Source organism: Bubalus kerabau, chromosome 16 (genome assembly GCF_029407905.1).
Source record: "Bubalus kerabau isolate K-KA32 ecotype Philippines breed swamp buffalo chromosome 16, PCC_UOA_SB_1v2, whole genome shotgun sequence".
NCBI lineage: Eukaryota > Metazoa > Chordata > Mammalia > Artiodactyla > Bovidae > Bubalus > Bubalus kerabau.
This window is the reverse complement of record NC_073639.1, coordinates 23,480,101-23,499,920: the sequence shown is the minus strand read 5'-3', so window position 1 is coordinate 23,499,920 and position 19,820 is coordinate 23,480,101. Positions and strand designations below refer to the sequence as shown.

Genomic DNA, 19,820 nt, shown 5'->3' with positions numbered 1-19,820 from the left:
AAATCATTTAAGAAGATCAATAATTAGGTTTCTCTTTGTCTATAAATGTGTATGCCACACCATATGAATACCATAAACTCTTTGTAAACACCTAAATATAATTCCTCTGTTGATATTTCTATACTAAGTTTTTATTTCAACAAGTTTTCTTTAAAATACTTTCTTCCTAACCATGAAAATTTGAGTTCTCTAGATAAATGCTCAAACCAATGCATGAAAACATTGCCAAGACCTTCAGAATAAACAGGTTGGTCCATGTAGGACCAAGAATTAGTAGTACTTGGCCCTAGAGAGTTAGGACAAAGAGTTAATACCTTTAAAGAGCAATATCTTTTGGAATAAAAAAGCACTATTTGCCAGAGAAGAGCAAATATGTCTTAGACATTTTCCCCATAGTATAAATACAATTAATTTTCTTGACCATTCACCAGTCTTTAACACCTTTACAGCTAACCCAAGAAGCATTCCAGTCATATGCACACCTCATGAGGGGACATTTATTACCTCTTTATTATTAATTATCACATCAATAAAAGAGATCTAGGTTTTGAAAAAAGTTAATAATCACATTTTTCTACCAGTTCTGTTGAGACTAACTCTGCAGATAGGTGGACCAATGACCTGTGTCTCCAAAGATCAAGTGAACTGTAAACGAAGAAAACAGCTGGGCAAAAAGCAAACTAATACCCAATTCCAATTTTACAATTTATATTGCAAAAATTTATGGGTACTGGGGAGAGATGAAAAGTATAAAAAAATGTGAAATATGCTCACACCCTTGCAATAATCCGTTACAAAAGGAGCTGAATTATGTGCCATCACACTTCGATCCACATTCAAGGACTTTTGAAAGAAGACTAGGAACTGACAAGCACATGAAGTAAAAAAATTAAAAGGGAAAAGACTGCCATCCATTTGTTTTGCCAATAAAAAGTCAGTAAAACTTCTGCTGAGCACTCAGTTCTGTGTCTAAATAGGCCACACTGGGTTTCACTTCACAGGTGTTTCATTCAGCTTGCCAGCTGCCAAGACACCCCAAACATACCTTAACTGAGCACAAGAGCTGGGTACAGAAAGTTCACCTGTATTTTACTGGGTCATCAAAGTTAGCATCAACATTCAATGCCAAAGGGAAAAGTCAGAACATAGAGTGCCTTGGTCAGGAAAAGAGAGCATAGACTTAGGATGCAATTTCAGGGAACTCAGCATTCTGCCAACAGTGGATAGTGGGCTTAGATAGCTCGCATACCTCCCCTAAAATCAGAAAATCTGGGGTAGCCCTTGCCATTCCTTTGAAATCTCCCTCTGCTCTCCCAGACAGCACAGTGCTCAACCCCACAGACACACCCCCAGAGAAGCAGGAACACTCACCAAACAGTGACAGGACCCCACAGACCGTCCAGACCACCAGGGACAAGCCCACGCTGCCTGTGTTCTGGAGCACGCCCTTAGGAGAGATGAAGATTCCTGCTCCGATGATAGTGCCAATGATGATGGAGATTCCTCTCAACAGAGTGATTTTCTTCTTCAGCACAACTTTCTCCTGCCCAGGTGGCTCCTTGCCACCCGGGGCAGGCAGCCTCCCATTAACACTGCCCTGCAGGTAAGCCCCATTGGAGATGGTGGACACCACAGGCTTTCTGACCATGGTAGTGACCCGCAGGGGGGAAAAAGGAAATGGAAAAAAAAATTGTTTTTTAATTCCAAACTTTCAACTGTGGTGTCTCTTGGGGTGACTGACCGATCTGATCTCTCCTTTTTGCTTTCAGATTCGTTCTCAGTGATATTGTGCTGCCAGGTAAAAGATCTAAGGTGTATTTTCACCTTCCGCAATCTAATTACGCCTCAGAAACACCTGTGTGGTCGTTCATAGTGTTCTGGCTCCTTCACCTCCCCGACTACCTCTGCTGCTGCGGCTGCTGCTGCCGCCCTATCACTACAGACCAGATCAGCTTCCTCATGGGCTGGTATTTAAGCGCCTGCCTGTCACACCAACTTACTCCAGCTAGATGATGATGCAAATTCTCCAGGTTTGCATCAGCCACATGAGAAAGCTCCAGCATTACTCAGCTCTTTTTTTTTTTTTTTTTAACACGAGCAGCAAGTTGCTCAACCGACCAAAGCTTTCAAAGAACAAAGCACACGCTTAAAAGGGATTTTAACCAATCCAGAAGTAGTAAATTCAGAACAGACCTTCCCAGAGATTTCAAGCAACTCCTAGTGAAAGCTCTTTACACGAGAAGAAAATTAAAAATGAAACAGGAAACGATCACTACGTTGTAAGAAGTTTTTTTTTCTTTTTCTTTAATGTACATATGAAATAGTTTACACCAACCTTTTAATCACGGAGCATAACACAAAGCTGCACTGTTTATAAAAACAAAATTTAGTTTTCATAATGCTTCCTGCTTACTTAAATTTCTTTTTATTTGGGGTTTCCTAGCAACACAGTCAAATCTAATATTTACAGAGCTAGAAGGATTCTGTATAGCTCCTGTCACGCACAAAACTGTGAGCTTTACTTAAAGATAAAAACTATTTCTTACTACCAATAATACACCAGTACTTAAAATTGCCACCTGAGTATGACTACTTCAAAAATTAGTGACTCCAGAAAACAGACATTTTTTGATTCTTATTAGTGCTAGGTGACCTCCTAAACTAAGTATTCATAAAAGATATACCCTTCATTTGCATGTTATTCCAACAAATTACCAAAAATATCTAATTTCAAAATTAACATTTACAATGATATAAAAACATGCATATAACAAAAGCTTGAAAACAGATACATAGAATAAAATTGAGAAAGTATTCACATTATATAGGATTTTTGTCTAAAGTGTACAGACTATTGTTACATTATGATTATAAATTTTAAATATATTAGAAATATAAGCTAAAATTAAAATGTTTTGTTTGAAATAGTAAGAAAGGCAAACATGTTTAAGCCCTATTAACTTTCTTAATCAAGTGTTCATAAAACAAATACCAAAAGAAATCTCAGCTACCCCTTTTGGCTGTGGTCATACGTGGCTGTGGATTTTAGTGAGGAGAATTAGTTATCATTACTCTGAATCTACGTTTACAAACACTATTAAATATGTTTCTGAACATCTGAGCAAAAACAACAGCGAACATGTGTGTGAGAGGTGGCAACGGGGACGAGGAGGTAAGCCAGGATGACACCAGAAAGAGGCAGCCGCTTAAAAGTGGAGATCAGACCATTTTCTGTTATGTTGGCACCTGAGCAAAGTACACCACATCAATGCAAGTAACTGAGGCTACATCATTTCCCTTTTATATAATCTACCTAAACCCAAATACTTTGCTCTGAGTATACCAAGTTAGGGTTTTTATCAAGCCAAAATAAATACTTTTTCCCAGCTGCATGTTTTTCAAAAAAAATGAAAATGGTTAGTTTTCCTCATTCAATCTTGTTGAAATGCCAAAGAAAGAAAGAAAAGGGAAAAAAAAGCAGCTAAAGGAAAATTCTTCCTCTATTTCTCTTCCTCCTCCTACATGTCCTTCAATCACACAATTCTCTTGATTCATGTACATAATGAAGAGAGGAGAGGCCTTTGTTTTCCAAAAAGGGGAAACAGATTAGCCGTGAAGAAATATGAGTTAAAAGTAGCATGTTAGATTCTCAGGGAACAGTTTCCCATCTCTAACTAACATAGAGCCACAGTTTAATTTTAAATTTTGTGCTAAATGACAGAGCTAATAAATTGACAGTAAGGCTGCACTCAGACAGAAGTTAGATAAAGTCTAAAGGAGGAAAAATATTCTTTTAAGAATAAATAACACTCCCCTCCAAACAAGGGGAAAAAATGTTGTTGAAGTTTGACTAATGGCCAAAAGGATTGGACTATCATATAAATAGAGTCACATTCCAAAACTCTGCAAAGCAGCAAATAGTTACCAAAGACACCAGTATATCTCATCCAATCACATGGAAATCTGCAGAAAATGTAGTTTACAGAGAAAATGTTGAGTTATTTTAGGGTTACCTTAGAAATCAATAGTCCTAAACTTATAAATTAAAAAATTGTATGGTCTTCAAATATGTGTTACCATAAAAATTAGTTCTAAGCAAATGCATTTATAGTCTCCCCCTGCTTTAGGCCTTATTTTAAGCATTGTGAGACTATTCTAGTGTTATTTACAAATACTAACTTAGCGCCCAAAGAATAGCCACCACAGCAGGGTTACCTAAATGTCCAACAGAGGAATGGATAAAGAAGATATGGTGTGTGTATGTGTGTGTATGTATATGTATATATATATAAAATGGAATATTACTCAGCCATCAAAAAGAATGAAATACTGCATTGCTCCAGTATGGATGGACCTAGAGAGTGTCAAACTGAATGGAGTAAGTCAGACAGAGAAGGAGAAATATAGTATGGCATCTCTTATGTGTGGAATATAAAAAGAAATGATACAAATGAACTACTTACAAAACAGAAAGAGACACACAGATTTAGAGAATGAATTTATGGTTGCCAGAGGGGAAGGATCAAGGAAAGGGATAGTTCGGGAGTTTGGGATGGACATGTACACACTGCTATCTTTAAAATGGATAACCAACAAGGCCCTATCCAGGGCAGCCTGGATGTGTGGGCAGTTTGCGGGAGAATGGATATATGTCTATGTATGGCTGAGTTCCTTCACGGTTCACATGAAACTATCACATATTGTTAATTGGCTATACCCCAATACAAAGTAAAAAGTTAAAAAAAAAAAAGATCCAAATAGATAAAAGCACAGAATTAGGTATTGTGGGACAGAAAAGAAATGAATCTACAGAAACCTCAAACACTTACTATAATTTAAAGGAATTTTTCCATCTTCAAACTGCCTGGTAGAGCCATAAAAGTATTTATGCTCCCTGACTCCCTCCCAAGAAAATAATACAAAAGACAACCTATAGTCCCAGTGATGTTTACTGCAACATTGTTTACAATCACAAATATTTTTAAAACAAACTAAATATCCAATTACTAGAAGTTACATGAACTATGAATTATAATACAGATCATTGAAGTTTACAAAGATTATGTGGAATAAAAAGCTATTAAATGAAAACAGAACAATTTTTGACACAGTAATTAAAACATTAAAATTATGTCTGCATAGAAGACAAGAACTAGAAGGTAAAACTCAGTTTGCCTTGTCAGGGTGTTAGGGTGACTGAATCCTTGTCATTTGGCTTCTTCTCTTTCATTTTCATTTCCATGAATGCTGTTCATGCAAAATTTTTAATTGCTTTTTTAAAAAAGAATCTAGCTATTGACAATCTATTTTATCTTAGATCCTATTTTACCCTCTGTAAAATAGGGATAAAAATAATATTTAAAAATAGATGTAATATATCATTGTAGCTCCCCTTTTCTGGTGATAACTTCTGTCCCATGATTATTAATATGGGCATATAATGAATGACCTGGCCAAAGATAATCATCTCCCCACCTGCAGGGTATAGGAGGAATGTGGCCTGAGCCAGGATATTTCTAAACCGATTAGGTTTATTTTTTCTCATCTGTTGGAAGTTGTAAAGATATGACCCCAGAACAACTGGTGGCCCTGTCCCCTGCCATGTTGAGGAAACCCTCATGAAATAAGAGAGTAAGCAGAGAAGAGGGATACTTAGAAAGTCCCAGTACCATCAAGCCCTCTTTTACTTCCTAAGTAACCCAGATGGGCTGTGGATCCCGAAAATCTTCCTTTAATTCTATAAAGCTATCATTAAAATGGGATTTAAAGTTCTTTGATAGTATCTACTAAAGTTAAACATATAGATACCTTTTGACCAACAAATCCCATTCTTATGAATTTGCCTCCCCAATAACAATGCAGAACATTCATGTACCAAAATACATGGATGAGAATATTCATAGCAGCTTTACTTACAGTAGGCAGTACTGAAAATAATGCATATATATATATATATATAAACAGTAGAATGGACAGATGCATCACTGTGTTTGTTCTGTGAAATATTACAAGATAATGAAAAAGAATGGACAATATAGCTATGTACAGCAATATTGATAGCTATTACATAGTGTTAGAAGACAGATGCAAAACATACATACTGTATGACTTAATTTACATAAAATTTAAAAACAAGTAACTTCTATTGTGTGAAAACTCTGATAGCTATCTTTGGGGGATAAGTGGATTTAAGTGATTGGGGGAAGGGGGCACAGAGGCAGTTCTAGGATCCCGTGTGCAATTTAACAACCTGGTAAATACCTATGTCTTTTAACTGGGTTGCATGCTTATATTTAATATTTTTCTGTATGCATGTTAAAATTCAATTTTTTAAAAACAGGTATTTTAGTTGAAAATTCATGGCATTCTCTCAAAAATAGATAGATCGAGCAGACAAATAAGCACACCATAGAAAATCTGCAGATTATGATTAACAAATTTAAGATGGTCATTCTATAGAGAACTTCCTATTCACCAAATAAACAAAACACAGATTATTTTAGAGCACATAGAAAGCATTATCCAAAATGCCATGTCTAAGATACAACTGAAACCCCAATAAAGTTTCAAAAAATTACACACAAGCTACACACTCTTACCATTATGCAATAAAATTAGAAAGCCTTGTTCTTGCCTGGAGAATCCCAGGGACGGGGGAGCCTGGTGGGCTGCCGTCGATGGGGTCGCACAGAGTCGGACACAACTGAAGCGACTTAGCAGCAGCAGCAGCATAAAATGTAAGACAATAAATCTTGCATGTCTGTAAGTTAAAAATCATACCATCAACTTGTTTTTAGGTTAAAGAATGATTGTGAGAAAAAATATTCAGAAAATAATTAAAATTGTATAATAATAAAAAGTATATGTTTGAATTTGTGAGACTCCATGAAAAGTTACTTAAAGGAAAACTGAAAGCTATAAATTACATTAATAAGAAAATAAGGAAATTTTAGAGCAAAGTAGTTACATGTTTAACACAAAATTCAAGATAACTAAAAAAATTCAGGAGTAAGAAAAGTAAGAATAAAAGCACAATAGAAAACATTTCTAATAGCAAACTGTAATTTTTGCCAAGATTAATATATAAAAGTTTGACAAATTGAACAAAAACTTAGGAAATTAATTAAATGTAAAATAAAAATAGAGAAAATATCTTAGCAAGATGGAGAAAGTTTTTCAGTAACAAAGAAATATAATGAAAAGAACTATGTGCCAGTAATATAAAAACCTGCGGTAAATGGACATCTTTTTGGAAAACAGATAGATACTGAAATGGCAGTTTAAAAAAAAAAAAGAGAGAGAAAAATTAAACAAACAGAAAAATCAAATTACCATTTAAGGTGAAAATCAAGGATATCCTTAATGCAAAAAAAAGAAAAAACTAGGCTTCATTTGCTTTACAGACATGCCTGCATGTTTATTCCCTCAGTTATTTCAGACTCTTTGCAACCCCATGGACTGTAGCCCACCAGACTCCTCTGTCCATGGGATTCTCCAGGCAACAATACTGGAGTGGTTGCCATTTCTTCCTCTAGGGAATCTTCCAGATCCAGGGATTGAAACTGTGTCTCCTGCATTAGCAGGTGGATTCTTTATCACTGAGCCTAGAATCACAGGAATCTGTGATTTACGGAGGAGGCATACCAAATTTTTATGAACTAAAAAAGTTTTTTTAGTTCTTATTTATTGTATAACTTATTTATGAATTAAGTAAGTTATTCAAGAGAATGAAAAAAAGAGTAACTATCCAACTCATTTTTCTGAGTCTAGTGTAGTAATTAGCAAACTTCTGTAACAAGCCAGGTAGTAAATATTTGGGCTTTAAGGCCACACATAGTCTTTGTCCGGTATTCTTCATGTGTGCATGCATTTGTGTTTTCCAACACTTTAAAAATGTAAAAATTATTCTTTGCTTTTGTGCAGTTTACCAACCCTTGGTCTAGTAGTACTTTGATTGCAAATAGGATAAAGTAATGCAAAGTCACTGAGCTAACTATGTCAGATGATTCTGTAAATAATGTTTTATTGAAGCACTGGCATGCCCACTTATTTGTATATGGTATTTGGCTGCTTGGAGAGTATCACAGCAGAGGTGAATAACTGCAACAGAAACTGAGTAATTCACAAAGCGGAAAATGTTTATCATCCTACTCTTTACAGAAAGTTTGATGACGCTGGCCTAAGCTATCATAAAGGCCTAAGGGAACATACAGAAAGTTTGACGACCCTGGCCTAAGGGAACTGCTAACCCATTTCTTCTTTGATTTTCTCCTACTAATAACTCTTCTTGCACATTCATCGATTGCTAGTCCTATAACATAGATATGCTTCAGACTTAGGGCATTTGCAAATGCTGTTCCCTCTGCCTGAAATTCTATTCCCTTAATATTTACAGGTCTCATTCTCACCTCCTATACAAACTTTTATCACAAATAATCATTTTAATTCAGTTAGTTTTATTAATTTTCTCTGTACCTCATTAGATTGTGAGCTCCCTCATCTTGGACTGAATTTTTATTTCTGTATCTTGAATGCCTACCCTATAATGTATTATAGACTAGTAAGTACTGGATATGTATTTGATAATTATTAAATCCATGAAATATAAACAATAGTATTCTATAGCTCTATAGGGAAAGAAAAAGGAGTGGATTGAGAGAAGAAAGGACTAGCCAAAAAGTCACATCATTATCTTTCATAGCAAAAAGTTGATATATAACACACAAAGCAATAATAACTGTCTTATAAATATAAATTATATTTTATATTTATTTATATTATATATAAATTTATAATACATGTTATATTATATAATATATATTATTTTATATAAATATCAGTCCAGTTCAGTTGCTCAGTCGTGTCCAACTCTTTGCAACCCCATGAATTGCAGCACGCCAGGCCTCCCTGTCCATCACCAACTCCCAGAGTTCACTGAGACTCACGTCCATCGAGTCAGTGATGCCATCCAGCCATCTCATCCTCTGTCATCCCCTTCTCCTCCTGCCCCCAATCCCTCCCAGCATCAGAGTCTTTTCCAATGAGTCAACTCTTCACATGAGGTGGCCAAAGTACTGGAGTTTCAGCTTTAGCATCATTCCTTCCAAAGAAATCCCAGGGCTGATCTCCTTCAGAATGGACTGGTTGGATCTCTTTGCAGTCCAAGGGACTCTCAAGAGTCTTCTCCAACACCACACTTCAGAAGCATCAATTCTTCGGCGCTCAGCTTTCTTCACAGTCCAACTCTCACATCCATACATGACCACAGCAAAAACCATAGCCTTGACTAGACGGATCTTTGTTGGCAAAGTAATGTCTCTGCTTTTCAATAAGCTATCTAGGTTGGTCATAACTTTTCTTCCAAGGAGTAAGCGTCTTTTAATTTCATGGCTGAAGTCACCATCTGCAGTGATTTTGGAGCCCTAAAAAACAAAGTCTGACACTGTTTCCACTGTTTCCCCATCTATTTCCCATGAAGTGGTGGGAGCGGATGCCGTGATCTTCGTTTTCTGAATGTTGAGTTTTAAGCCAGTTTTTTCACTCTCCTCTTTCACTTTCATCAAGAGGCTCTTTAGTTCTTCTTCACTTTCTGCCATAAGGCTGGTGTCATCTGCATATCTGAGGTTATTGATATTTCTCCCGGCAATCTTGATTCCAGCTTGTGTTTCTTCCAGTCCAGCGTTTCTCATGATGTACTCTGCATATAAGTTAAATAAACAGGGTGACAATATACAGCCTTGATGTACTCCTTTTCCTATTTGGAACCAGTCTGTTGTTCCACGTCCAGTTCTAACTATTGCTTCCTGACCTGCATACAGATTTCTCAAGAGGCAGGTCAGGCGGTCTGGTATTCCCATCTCTTTCAGGATTTTCCACAGTTTATTAACTGTATTATGACAGGATATGGATATTATTTAGATTATATAGACACAAAGAATAGGAGAAAATCAGGCTCTAAGGGAATGTGTTGTGTTTGGGGAGCAAGAAAAAGGGTAGGGGAAGAATGAAAAGAGATATTAAAAAACAGGGACATCTGTTCCTGTTAAAAACTTTGTAGAATAACTTGAATTTTCAAACTATCTTATTTTTGATTAAAATAAAACTAAAAACAAAATAAAATCACTGACTCAATGGACATGAGTTTGAACAAGCTCCGGGAGACGGTGAAGGACAGGGAAGCCTGGCATGCTGCAGCCTATGGGGTTGCACAGAGTCAGACACAACTGAAAGACTGAACAACAACAACAATAGCTAAATTCAGATTAAAATAGCATAAAAATAGGAAGTGATCAAAATTTCTAATAGCTTTTTATTTGAGTATTAGGAAGGTAGATATATTAATCAATTTAGATTATATAGGCATGTATTCATATGAATTATTTAAAAGTAATTATAAAAGGGGAAGGAAAGAAGAAACAAATGAGGGAAGGATAAAAAGAGAAAAAAGAAATGATCCATGACTCCCAAATCAAAAGAAAGGAAAAAGAAAAGAGCAAAACCTCAATTATCCCAAACTATAATTAGGAAAAAAGGGGTAAAAGGGCAAAGTATGGGCAAGCTAAATAAAATGAACAAAATTAGATTATAAAAATATATCAAAATATATGAGTAATATCAATAAATTTAAAAGGATTAAAAGCATATATTAAAAGACAATGATTTAGACTGAATTATAAAAAATGAAGATACAGTTAGGTTCTATTTACAAAGAGCATATGAAATTAAAACAAAATAACTTGAAGATAAAGAATTATTATGGATGAAGTCATTGTGAAAATTAAGACATTTATGTACCTAAAATGTAGACACAAAATAAGTGAAGCAATTATGATCAAATTACAAGGAAAACTTCATACACAATTGTTCTTGGTAATATCAACATTATTAATATTTGTTGAATCAATAAAAAGAGTTTTATCAATTGTAGGCAATTACTGATGTTCTATCAAATTTCCTTATATCACTATTTTTGTTTCTGTGTACCCATTTCCTGACTTGTTATTCTGGTTTATAAAGGCATAGCTGTGACTGTCCTCAGAGGACTGCCTGTAGACTATTGGAGTCATTTCCTAGGTTCATAGAAAGGAAAGTACCTCGAAGTCTACATCCCTTAAGAGATATCAGTCAATGACCCACTGATCTGATTATATGAAAGTCCAAAATCCTTGCCTTGAGTTGAGAAATTTTCTAAGGTATAATTCTTAATTATAGAGTTCTTCCTGAAGAATCAAACTGAAACTACCTGAAAAGTTGTATAACAAAAGTTGCATATTTGCTATCTTATTTCACCTCCTTGCTCTGTTTTCTGTATTCCTTTACTAGTTTTCATGAAAAAATTTCTTTATCAATCACTTACATATGATCCTTCATCTCACAATCTTTTTCTATAGAATCTGAACTAAGATGGTTGATATATTGAAAGTAGTCCAGAATGTAAATTCTAAAAAAAAGTGCTACGGTTGTTTACTCACTCATCTGTCAAATGGCAGTAAGGACCCCATCACTAACGGCAATTAGAGCATTTATAGCCCATTTTAGGCTTTTATATTGCAATTATTAAGACTCTTGCCTAAGGTAAAATGGGGGGAAAAAAAAACCTACCATTGGAAAGGAATACATTGCCCTGTGCAAGCTCTTTGGTATTTGAGAACATGAGAAACATTTCTCAATATCAAAAGTAAGTAAAAAAAAAAAATATTTTGTTACCATTATTTAATATTATCTATGAGGTACTATCACAGTATTTAGACAAGAAAAATAAATATTTAAAATAAAAAAGAGAGGACAAAAATTCCATTTTATGATAAATTACCTGGGAAAAACAAAATATTCAGGAATAATAATAAAAATTCCTATAAGGGTCAAAGAATTTATAAAGTAATTAATAAAAACAAATAAATATAAAAATATATTTATAGATTATAAATATTTACATAGGCAAAAAGTTAAATGAAAACAATGAAACCAGTTATGTCATTTATAATAACAATGACAAATTTAATATTAAACAGTGAACTTAAAAGAGATTTGTAAACTTGTATTTTTAAAAGAATCAGCTTCACCAAATAGAAGAGTATGTCATATTCGTGGGTAGGAAGACTAATATCATACAGCTGTCAACTTCTTAGTTGATACACAGGACATGATCTAGATGAAAATTCTAAGAGTTAATTTTGTTTTTAACTAGAAAATAGATTCTGAACTTACAGAAGAATATTATTTCTTAATTATGAAAAATAAGAGCATTAAGGGAATACTAGGTAATCAAAATATACTACAGCTATTCATTAGTTCGGAGAAGGCAATGGCACCTCACACTCCAGTACTCTTGTCTGGAAAATCCCATGGACGGAGGAGCCTGGTAGGCTGCAGTCCATGGGGTCGCTAAGAGTCGGATGCGACTGAGCAACTTCACTTTCACTTTTCACTTTCATGCACTGGAGAAGGAAATGGCAACCCGCTCCGGTGTTCTTGCCTGGAGAATCCCAGGGACGGGGGAGCCTGGTGGGCTTCCGTCTATGGGGTCGCACAGAGTCGGACACGACTGAAGCGACTTAGCAGCAGCAGCAGCAGCAGCATTCATTAGTTAAAATGTATGGCACCAGTACATTAAAAATTGAGTAATAGAAGAAAAGACAGAGCCTAGTATTGACCCAAATACATTCAGAACTTTATGATAAAAGTATCATCTCAAACTACAGAGGAAAATACAGACTATTCAATAATGACATGGACAAAGCTGGATAATCATTTAGAAAAACAAAGTTGGGTCAGTTCTAAACACCAGAGAAACAAAACCCTAGCAGGTCAAAGGTATACATGGAAAAATAAAATCCTAAAAGTCCTATAATAAAACATGGTAGAATTCTTCAGAATCGAAGAATGAAGGAGGTTTATTGAACTGCTACAAACTCCAGAAGTCATAAAAATGATAATATTAAGAGGATATAAAATTTAAAATCCATGTAGTAATTAAGAAAAAAACAAATGAAAAAAATAAAATAGGAATGATATTTTAATATCACAGTCAAAGATCTAGCCTTTTAAAATAGTTTTATACAAGTAAATAAGAAAAATCCTGGGTGTTCACTGGAAGGACTGATGTTGAAGCTGAAACTCCAATACTTTGGCCACCTCATGTGTCAGGTATTACTGCATTAGGCATTACTGACACTCAAGTGAAGAGCTGACTCATTGGAAAAGACCGTGATGCTGGGAGGGATTGGGGGCAGGAGGAGAAGGGGACGACAGAGGATGAGATGGCTGGATGGCATCATCGACCCGATGGACATGAGTTTGGGTAAACTCCAGGAGTTGGTGATGGACAGGGAGGCCTGGCGTGCTGCGATTCATGGAGTCGCAAATAGTTGGACACAACTGAGTGACTAAACTGAACTGAAATAAGAAAAAAGACAATCCAACAGAAAATGAGCAAAATATATGAATAAACCCTTCATAGAAAAGGAAATGCCAAAGGCATTCATATAAACAAATAACCAACCTAACTCATATTGAAATAAACACAATTCCATAAATCAAGGATGTATTTAAAAATGACAGAACTGGTCAAAAGAGACACTTTCTTGAAGCAGCTCCTATGGTACAAATTTGGGATAATCTGAGTATCAGAAAAGAAAATGAATACAATAGATTATAACATACTTTTGTAATGGTAAATACAGTTTACTTAGGAAAGAGAGTGAGAGAGAAGGAAAAGGAGAAAAGAAGAAAAGTTTTCTAAAGACTCATTGCTAATATATGTAAAAGGAGGGAAAGAATTAGAAAATCAATATTCTTGCACTTCAATGCAATAATTGATTCAGACGAGGATTAATACTGAGTTTCAAAATCAGTGGATAAAATGTGTCATAAAAGAAAATATTCACATAATCTTGAGTTCTCTCTCCAGAGATCTGTTACCACCTTAGTTAAGTAATCAAAGTAAATATCATCAATAAAGACAATTGATGTAAACAATATTGATAAAACTCAATATCATTTGTGTAAAATCTTGCAGAAAAGGTCAGTTTTCATTCCAATCCCAAATAAAGGCAATGGCAAAGAATGTTCAATACCACACAATTGCACTCATCTCACATGCTATCAAAGTAATGCTCTAAATTCTCCAAGCTAGGCTTCAGCAGTATGTGAACCAAGAACTTCCAGATGTTCTAGATGGATTTAGAAAATGCAGAGGAACCAGAGATCAAATTATCAACATCCATTGGATCATTGAGAAAGCAAGAGAATTCCAGAAAAATATCTACTTCTGCTTCATTGACCATGCTATAGCCTTTGACGGTGTGGATCACAATGAACTGTAGAAAATTATTAAAAAGTAATGGGAATAGCAAACCACCTTACCTGCCTCCTAAGAAATCTGTATGCAGGTCAAGAAGCAACAGTTAGAACTGGACATGGAACAACAGACTGGTTCCAAGTTTGGAAAGGAGTACATCAATGCTATATATTGTCACCTTGCTTATTTAACTTATATGGAGAGTACTTCATGCAAAATGCCAGTCTGGATAAAGCAACAAGCTGGAATCAAGATTGCAGGGAGAAGTATCAATAACCTCAGATATGCAGATGACATGACCCTCATGGCAGAAAGCGAAGAACTAGAGAGCCTCTTGGTGAAAGTGAAAGAGGAGAGTGAAAAAGCTGGCTTAAACCTCAACATTCAAAAAACGAATATCATGGCATCTGGTCCCATCACTTCATGGCAAATAGATGCAGAAACAATGGAAACAATGACCGATTTTATTTTCTTGGGCTCCAAAATCACAGAAGATGATGACTGTAGCCATGAAACTAAAACCGCTTGCTCCTTGGAAGGAAAGCTATGATCAACCTAGAGCACATATTAAAAAGCAGCGACATTACTTTGCTGACAAAGGTCCATCTAGTCAAATCTATGGTTTATCCAGTAGTCATGTATGGATGTAAGAGTTGGACTATAAAGAAAGCTTAGTGCTGAAGAACTGATGCTTTTGAACTATGGTGTTGGAGTAGACTCTTGAGAGTCCTTTGTACTGCAAGGAGATCCAAACAGTCCATCCTAAAGGAAATCAGTCCTAAATATTCATTGGAAGGACTGAAGGTGAAACTCCAATTCTTTGGCCACCTGATGTGCAGAACAGACTCATTGGAAAAGACCCTGATGCTGGGAAAGATTGAAGGCAGGAGGAATAGAGGATGAGATGGTTGGATGGCATCACCGACTCTATGGACATGGGTTTGAGCAAGCTCTGGGAGTTGGTGATGGACAGGGAAGCCTGGCATGCTGCAGTCCATGGGGTCACAAAGAGTTGGACACGACTGAGTGACTGAACTGAACTGAGTGATAAAGAAACAATCAGAAAAATCCACAGTAGAAGAAAGTCTGTTTAACAATTAAATTTTCAAAAACTCAATGTCATAAACAAGGGAGTAGGGGGTGTATTACTATATTGCAGTGCGTGCGTGGTAGTCATATCTGACTCTTAGCAATCCTGTGGACTGGAGCCCACCAAGCTCCTCAGTCCATGGGATTCTCCAGGCAAGAATACTAGAGTGGGTTGCCATGCACTCCTCCAGGGGATCTTCCTAAGCCAGGGACGGAACCTGCATCTTTTATTTCTCCTACATCGGCAGGCAGGTTCTTTACCGCTAGTGTCACCTGGGAAGCCCGTTCTATGTTAGAAGAAACTAGAGAGACATAATGCAATTTATAAAACTTAACTGGAATGCAGATTTAAAAAAAAAGAAGAATATATAAGATTTATTTGGGAAATCTGGGGATATTTAAATACAAGTTGTGTTTTTTGGATAATATAGGAAACTTTTGTTAATTTCCTTAAGCCTAATAAAACAATTGTGATGCATAGAAAAATATTCTTCAACAATAGGTATGAAATATATATGTCATGATGCATGCAAATTTCCAAATTGTTCACCAAAATATTTATAAAGAGAGATAAATTAAGTCAGTAAAATATTATCATATCATAGTCTGTAGTTATAAAGTTTCAAAACATCAATGCCCATCAAAATTGAAATGGTTTAATAATTATCCAAATATGCTCTTTAAAAAACTTTAAATATATGCCAATATAGATTTATAAAATATATATATATGATGTGATATATATGGAATATAATATGAAATATTTGGAGGACAATAATTACGGATATAAATGTCACTGCATAAGATCTCTGCAAGATAATTGAGCAGATGGGGTTAGAATAGGAGGGAAATTTTCACTATATACATTTTTTAGTGCTATTTGATACTACTGTGAATTAACATTTTAATAACCACAACAAAAATGATAACAATGGAGAAACTTCCAAAAAACATAGACAAAAGAGGGTAATTAGGTAATAATAAAAATGGAAATAAATAAAATAAGAAACAACAAAAGCAACATAGGTTTCTATGAAAAGCTATCAGGTCAAGCATACTTTTGGCAAGATGGATCAAAGTAAAAAGACTTGGCAGATGTTGATCATTGTAAAAGAAAAATAGGGCTCATATGTACCAACAAAATACAGGTTTAGAACTATGCTAAAGTAGTACAAATTCAAAACAATTTTTTCAAAAATTATATTAAATGAGCCATCTTTAAAATATATATATATATATTACCACAATGATTCAAGGGTAAACAGAAATTTCAAATTCTTCAATAGCAATTAATCAGCAGTTTAAAAATCATGCATAACAAATGCACAAAAAGCATACAGCTATCTATGTAGGAAAGATCCATAAACAATCTAAGAATGCATAATTCATGTCTTAAGCAAACTGTCACCCAAAGTAATAAAAGAAAAAAACTCCAAATCTTTAATTATATTCTTAATGTATTATACTTACATATTTATTAAATAATAATTCATAGTGATCATCAGGCTATCTCAGTAATATAAAGTAATTACCCTGTTTTATTTTTCCATCATAACAATTTATTTTTCATCACTGGTGAGATAGAAATGGAATATTTCCCAAGACCTAGTACCTAGCATGAAGTATTCCCTCAATAACATATGTAGAATTATAAAAATACCCCCAAAATTAAGTATTTATAAATTTATCACATTAAGTTGACACATTTCTGAACATTAAAAGTTACCATAAACATAGAGATAGGCCTTATCTGAAAATAATATTTATTATTTCAATAAGAGAAACACAAAGTTTAGAATATCTATTTGCAAATCTATGAGAAAAGGTAAACAATCCAAGACAGAAAGGGCTTAATCAAATATTTCAGATAAGAAAACCCAATTGGGAGAAAACATAAGAATGTGTACCTCATTAGGTACACAACCACTTTATTGAAAAGTGCTAGTAATAAATGTTACTGGAGGCCAGCACCACTTTGGGAAATCAAATGAGGTTTATGTACCAAAAGCACAGAGAAGGCAGCAAGTGCACTCAAGTCTATACCTCAGAGTTCTTAACTACATTCTGTGGCATAGACAGAGGTTCAAGTTCACCAGCTATCAGTTCAGTTCAGTTGCTCAGTTGTGTCTGACTCTTTGCAGCCACATAGACTGCAGCATGCCAGGCTTCCCAGTCCATCACCAACTCCCAGAGCCTGCTCAAACTCATGTCCATAGAGTTGGTCATGCCATCCAACCATCTCATCCTGTCGTCCCCTTTTCCTCCTGCCTTCAATCTTTCCCTCCATCAGGGTCTTTTTCAATGAGTCCATTCTTCACATCAGGTGACCAAAGTATTGGAGCTTCATCTTCAGCATCAGTCCTTCCAATGAATATTCAGGACTGATTTCCTTTAAGATGGGCAGATTTGATCACCTTGTGGTCCAAGGGACTCTCAAGAGTCTTCTCCAACACCATAGTTCAAAGGCATCAGTTCTTCAGTGCTCAGCTTTCTTCATGGTCCAACTCTCCCATCTGTACATAACTACTGAGAAAAATGTAGTTTTGACTAGACGGAACTTTGTTGGCGAAGTGATGTCTCTGCTTTTTAATATGCTGCCTAGGTTTGTCATAGCTTTTCTTCCAAGGAGCAAGAGTCTTTTATTTTCATGGCTGCAGTCACCATCTGCAGCGATTTTGGAGCCCAAGAAAATAAAATCTGTCATTGTTTCCATTGTTTCCCCACCTGTTTGCCATGAAGTGATGGGACTTCACCATCTATGGACCATTCACCAGCTATCGACCATGACGTATGAATGAGATGAGTGAGCTCCCCCTGGCTTTCTGTTAGCATGACAACTGCTCTCCAGACCTGGCCTGATATAATAATCCTGGGGCAATTCTGCATGTAAACTAATCTGAGTAAGCGCCTGGACCGCCTCCCCAGGGCCAGGTCTAACATCCATTTAAGGAGTGTACAACCCACTATTTGATAACTTTCTGTATGTCTTACTCCTAGACATATTATCCAGCCTCATAAGCCTCCCTGGGGTCAGTATAGTCTCATCCAAGACAGAATTAAAAGAAAAAACACACTCTTCTCAAATACACATGGAACAGTTACCATGGTTGACATACACTAAAACCGCAATACAAATTTTACACCTTTTCTGAGAAAATGTATACACATTATGTTTTCTGACCATAACACAATTAAGTTAGAAGTTGAAAATAAGAAAATGAAAATACACATTAAAAAGAAACTTTGATCAAATAATAAATGGTAAGAAATTTAAAAATTCTTAGAGATGAATAAAAATAAAAGCATTATGTATCTAAATTTGTGAAGAATAGTTTAAGGCCTTTCTAGGAGGGGAATGTATAGCCTTAACTATTCACTTTAGAAGAGAAGAATGAATAAAAACTAAAGAGTAAATGTCCAAAATAAGAAATTAGAATCAAACAATAAGCCCAAAGAAAGTTAAAAAAAAGAAAATAATTTTAAAAATGAAATAAAAGAGGAAGATGAATAAAGAGGTCAATAAACTCTAAGTTGGATATTTGAAAGATGACAAAAGCAATTCTCTGGTAATACAGATGGATGAAAGAGATGCAGAATGCACACATAATTTTATGAATGATAAAGGAAACATAATCCTGATGATGTAATTGAAATTTAAAAAGATAGTAAGCAAATATCATCAGCAATTTTATTTAGATTTAATTGAAAACATAAACTTCTTAATAGAAATTTCACCTAACATAGCTAATCTGTGAAGACACGGAACACCTGAATTGCAATATAACTACTAAAGAAACTGAAGAGTTGTAGAATGTTAACAGTAACACAGATGGTTTCACAGATGAATCTTACCAAAACTTCTAAAAAGTAGTACAGTTGGAAATTACCTACCCTAAAACCCACCAATTGTACTCAGCAATTTAACTAAGAGAAAGATTTACACATCCACAAGAACAACCAGAAAGCAAAAAATTACAAGCAACCCAAATTCCTTTCTACCGCAGAATTATTATGTTTTATCCACATGATGGAGTGTGAAAATTAAGAAACGATACTCTGCATGCAACAACATGGCTGAATCTTGCATAATGTGAACTAAAATAAAGTCCCAAAACCACTCAATAGGAAACTCTTTACATGAAGTTTAAAAGCAAGCAAAAGCAAAAACACACACACACAATTCCTAAGTGGCAAGGAAATGATAAACATTTTAAAATTCAGGGTTATGGGATCTATATGAGAGTTCATATGCATTCATGACATTATTTATAAACAAAGAGACCGGTAAATAAAAATATGGCTATGCATGGACTAGTAATGGTTTTGCATCTTGAACCTAGGAATATAATGAATGTAACACTTGCGATCCTAAAGGAAATAAAGTAGTAATTGTACCTTCCAGTCTCCTGGTAACAAATCTTAACCAGCTGTT

At 35.1% G+C, this 19,820-nt stretch overlaps 1 protein-coding gene across 9 annotated transcripts in view; it reads right to left on the bottom strand.

Moving 5' to 3' along the window:
* SLC7A11 (solute carrier family 7 member 11) overlaps nucleotides 1-19,820 on the bottom strand; it is a 553,887-nt gene that overhangs the window by 80,349 nt on the left and 453,718 nt on the right. For 5 of the 9 annotated variants that reach the window (XM_055550995.1, XM_055550992.1, XM_055550991.1 and 2 more), the window contains one exon: nucleotides 6,600-6,760. The exons of 1 other annotated variant lie outside the window; for it this stretch is intronic. In XM_055550995.1, the coding sequence (XP_055406970.1) occupies nucleotides 6,600-6,760 (161 nt within the window). Of the gene's footprint in view, nucleotides 1-1,371; nucleotides 1,649-6,599; nucleotides 6,761-19,820 lie in introns of those variants that run through there. 3 more of the 9 variants (XM_055550989.1, XM_055550988.1, XM_055550990.1) reach the window with 1 other exon arrangement.